Raw genomic sequence first — 5,332 nt, 5'->3', positions numbered from 1 at the left:
GTGTGTCGTAGCAAATCTGATCATAGTTCATGGGTACTAGATGTTTTACTCAATTTTTAATAACCATGGTGTTCCGATTAATTTGTGCGCTTTTTGATTAAATTATCGTGCAACATGTTATAACCAACAAGCACATATATCGACCCTTCAAATAATAATTGTGTCACAAATACTACAAGTAAGAATTTAGGATAATAGATAATAGCGAGCGACCTGGAGTTTCGCTTCTAAAATTTGAATTTTCTTGACCGTGATAGTTTAAAGTGGCTAGTAGAGGCTATTTCTACGAAAATATGGGTAAAAATATGACTATATATATGCATTAACCATCAATTGAACTATGGGTTGAAACATATTTAATATCGGATCGACTTTTTACTTATTTTTGTTAAAATTCATTTTCAACCCGCTCATATCAGATGTGATTCGTTCATATTCAAACACTAATGATACGCGCTACACACCTTTCTATTTTTAAAAAAATTTACGCTCAATGTTTAGTATTCGTATTAGAGCCGGATTACATTCGGCTTCGAACAATTTTTTTTCTCTCTTCGAGGAATCGAATCTGAGACGTTTGGTTAAGGGTGAAGGGAGTCTCAACTCTCAACTATCACGTCATAACCCACGTTGTTTAGTTAACATAATTATTATTTGAGTGGAGTGTTTAAATATGATTATGATCTATTTGTTAATTGCGTGATATATCTTTGTGTTGAGAGTTTGAATATGTTTTATGATATGTTTGTTAATTAATAGCATAACATTAGAATTATTGAGAATTAATATTTGACTATGATTGTCAATGATGCTATAAAGACCAAAATATCTTTTTTGAAAAACATACAACCAAAAACAGAAACAAAACTGTCAGTTGAAGAAATTTTAATTAGTTGTATGGTTATAAATGGAAAACAAATTATTTTAACTAATACTACTTCCGTTCCAAAATGCATTCACATTTTGCTTTATAAAAGTCAAATTACATGAATTTTGAGCAATATTTAAGCTATATCTTTTTCATCATATTAATATATATGAGAAAGAATGAAAAATTGTAGTAATACAATTAGTTTAATTCAATCCAACTTTAAAAATTAATCAAATCTACATTTGAAAAAGAAATACAAAAAGTATTTTGGAACGAAGAGAGTAGGAATATAACATCTTGATTTTCTACTGAAGTGTTAAACATACTACAAAACATATAAAAAATGTTGAGTAGTTTTCCCAACATCTACCTATCTTATTGTTTTTTACACCAAGCCAAACTAGGGTTGAGTTTTTGTACATCATGGGTATAAATAATTTTTTTGTTTATTGGTTAACGAGGGAATTCATAATCGCTATCTTTTGGATCTGTCAGAGGATAGACTTTGCCTCGATGTAATAGCCCACAATCACACTGAAGAAGTAAATCGTACTACATAAGTCTCATGCGACGCGCTCGAGATACATTTCTTATAGTATATTATATAAACAAATGATATCTATAAATAAATTTCATTAAGATAAGAGATTTATATATATAATTCTAAAAAAAAAAGATATATCACCCGTTATAATAGATAAACCTCTATCTTTTTTTAAAATATACATTAGTTCTCTTTGGTACAAATATTTTGTTCTTTTTGGTTAATGAGGGAATTCACAACCGCTATCTTTTGAATACGTCATAGGATAAAACTTATCCTGGTATAATAGTTCATAACTACACTAAAAAAGTAAATCATACTAAGCAAATTTTGTGCGACGTGTTCGACTGAAAAAATATATAATGAATACATTACTAATTTTCTTCAAGTAGCCGATTACTTAGATGCACCCAAAGGGAAAAAAAAAAAAAAAAAAGAGCCATTGGGAGCAACTCCTTAAAGAGAATATAATCTTGTAATAATATGGCCAACCTTTCTGACATTGACATTGACAAAAGACACATAAAATCTGAAAAAGAATAAATATATATATATATATATATAAATTTAAAAAAAACAGTTAAAAAACCGTCAAACCTTATATATTGATTCTTTTTTTAAAAAATATTTCTCTGTCGATGTTCGATATCTGTATTGAAGTCTGAATAATTTGAATTTCTGCATTACAAAAAAGTCTATTTCTGTGGACAGAGATTCCAACAGGATTTTTTTGCATATCCAAGAAATGAATCTGAAACCTTTAAGATTGAGAAATCACAACCATCTGATCACACCTCGAGTGATCTATGTATTGAAATTAAAGATATACGAAGGCAACTATTCTTTAATCTTATATAAATAATTTAAAAAAATCAAAAGAACAAGAAACAACAAAAAAAACAAAGAATTCGATAAAAGACACATATTTGAAAAAGACAAGGAAATATACTCCATAAACTATGATCTTTTTTGAAGACTCTTTTAAGCTACACCTCTATCACATATGAAAAATTTTCTTAAAATTTGTTTCTCGTTGAAGTCGGACTAATCAAACTTCGCGCATGATAAGACACATATTTGGAACAGTGCTCCACACGGGATTTTGTTCATACCCAAAAAATGAACTCGAGACTTTTATTAAAAGTGAAAGGAATCTATATAAATAGAAAAAAATTAAAAGCACCACAAGCAACAAAAATAAAAAATAAATTATTTGAATGACTAATAGAGCCATAAATTGGACTATAAATACATCTACTCAATTTACTTACATCATATTATTCTACCTAAGTTCATCCATAGCTTATATTTTCATATATTTTTTTCATATAACTTTCCTTATTTTTACGCGGAAAAAAATGAAAAATGAAGACAAGTTCGAGAGATTTTCAAGTTGTAGAGGTGTAGCTTTCGAAATAAAGCCTCGTAACGATCCATTTTCTGTCCCTATACCACCTTCTATCGAATCTAATTCCCGTGGTAGCGCTAGATTTTGGCTACCATGGGAAAATATTAGGAAAAAAATTGCTCCATCGTCATCCTTCATGACACGATCAATGAGTCGTGCTAGTAGTACTCATTTTTGTGATCTAGACGTAGATGAAGACGAAAATGAAGATGATGATTCTCTGTCTGACATTGAAAAAGGTTATTATGAAAAAGAGGGGTCAATTTTGCAAATTCCACAAGTGGGGTCATCACCATTACCATTTCTACCTCCGAAAACACTTAGTAAACGCAAAAATAAAAATCATTTTTCGTCAAGATTGTCTATCATACTACTTGATCAAGGGTTTTTTACTGTATACAAGCGATTATTCGCGCTATCTTTTGTTCTTAATATCACTTTTTTAGTCCTTGCTTGTACGGGGAATTTCGCGTATGCAAGGAGGAAAGCTGTCTTGTTCTCTATAGGGAACATTTTCGCTTTGACACTATGTCGAAGTGAGGCATTTTTGAGAGGTCTATTTTGGTTCGCGGTGAATTGCTTTGGATGGTCTTGGATACCTATACAAATCAAGACTATTGTTACGTCTTTACTTCAGTCACTTGGTGGAATCCATAGTGGTTGTGCTATTTCTTCAATTGCATGGCTCATTTACGCGTTAGTCCTAACGTTGAATGAAAAAGAAAACACATCCCCAGAAATCGTTAGCGTTGCCTTTGCTATCCTTTTGCTTCTCTCATTGTCCTCTTTAGTTGCATTTCCCCTCGTTCGACATCTCCATCACAATTTCTTTGAGAGGATTCATCGATTCATAGGATGGATCGCGCTATCACTTCTCTGGATTTTCATCACCTTAACGGTGTCCTATGACCCCAAAACCAAATCATACAACGCCAAAATTGGCACCAAACTGATCAAACAACAAGAATTTTGTTTCACATTGGTTATCACAATACTAATAATCATCCCATGGATGACAGTGAGGTGTGTTCCGGTTAGGGTTACATCTCCCTCAGGACATGCATCGATTATAAAATTTGAAGGAGGAATTAAACCAGGGATTTTAGGGCGAATTAGCCCTTCACCTTTCTCTGAATGGCACGCGTTTGGGATCATATCGGATGGTAAGACAGAACACATGATGTTGGCAGGTGCAGTTGGTGATTTCACGAAATCCCTAGTGGCGAATCCCCCTAGCCATTTATGGGTACGACAAGTTCATTTCGCGGGCTTGCCTTATCTAGTAAACATGTACAATAGGGTCCTTGTGGTTGCAACAGGGTCCGGTATATGTGTCTTTCTATCTTTCCTATTACAACATACCGCGGCTAATGTATGTCTCCTATGGGTGACAAAAGGGGTAGAACAAAATTACGGAAAAGAAATACAAGAGATGGTAACCGGACATCCAAAGGAGAAGGTGATTATACATGACACAGCGTTGCTAGGTCGTCCAAATGTATCAGAAATGAGCGTTGACATAGCGCGAAAATGGCGGGCTGAAGTTGTTATTGTTACTAGCAATCCAGAAGGGAGTAGAGATGTTGTTAATGCATGTAAGAAATCTGGAATTCCTGCATTTGGTCCTATTTGGGATTCTTGAAAACTTACAATTCAATTCCTTTTTGTAAAGTCATAAACTAGTTACGTACTAATTTGGTATAGGTATTTATTTAGTTAATTACGTGACATAACTATATTTAAATTGTGGATGTTGATATTCAGTAGTGGGGAGTGGGGACTATAGTAATTTCGATCGTAATATTCAGTTATGGGTGTCAAGTGGGTCGGGCCAACCCGTCCCGACCCAGCCCGGTTTGACCCGATCCAGTAATCCCTAGGGCTTTAGGGTTCCGGATCCCGGGCCAGTTATTTTTATAAAATGGGCCCGGCTAATCCAGCTCGAACCAAGCCCGGTCCAGGTTCGCCGGTTAATCGGCTCGGCCCGGCCCGGATACCTTTTTTAAAAAATAAAAAATAAAAAAAAAATGGGATTTTGGGCCAAACTAGCCGTTGGCCCAACGGCTATATAGCCGTTTTTGGGTCCAAACGGCTAGTTTGGGCCCATTTATTAAAAAAAAAAATTAACTTTAAAAAATATTTTTTAATCCCCAAAAAAATTCTATAAATACCCTACAACTTCAAATCATTTTTCACAAATTTTTCACTCTCTCAAATCTCATTCTCTCTCAAATCTCAATTCTCAATTCTCAAATGTTCAATATATTTAATTTCTTAAAGTGTTCAGTTTAATTTTTTAATTTTCCGTTTACAAAGTACGAGCGGAAGTTTCTAAAGTCGCAATCTTCGGATACTTCCAAAATTTGGTATTGTCGTTCCATCTCTTACGTTTAATTTTTATTTATTGTATTAATTGTTTAATATTTAATTTTATTATATTTGTGTATTTTGAATATTTTTAGTTTAATATAAATTAAATTAAACTAAAAATATTCAAAATACACAAATA

The 5,332-nt window shown here is 32.9% G+C and overlaps 1 protein-coding gene across 1 annotated transcript; it reads left to right on the top strand.

Moving 5' to 3' along the window:
• Positions 1 to 2,773: 2,773 nt before the first annotated feature.
• On the top strand, positions 2,774 to 4,465 carry LOC107869271 (adenylate-forming reductase 06235). The gene is made up of 3 exons (XM_016715819.2): positions 2,774 to 3,614; positions 3,699 to 4,195; positions 4,256 to 4,465. Exons 1-3 carry the CDS (start codon positions 2,774 to 2,776, stop codon positions 4,463 to 4,465), a joined length of 1,548 nt encoding a protein of 515 aa, XP_016571305.1.
• The last annotated feature ends 867 nt before the right edge of the window (positions 4,466 to 5,332 follow it).

Source organism: Capsicum annuum, chromosome 4 (assembly GCF_002878395.1).
Source record: "Capsicum annuum cultivar UCD-10X-F1 chromosome 4, UCD10Xv1.1, whole genome shotgun sequence".
NCBI lineage: Eukaryota > Viridiplantae > Streptophyta > Magnoliopsida > Solanales > Solanaceae > Capsicum > Capsicum annuum.
This window is presented reverse-complemented; position numbering and strand designations above follow the sequence as displayed.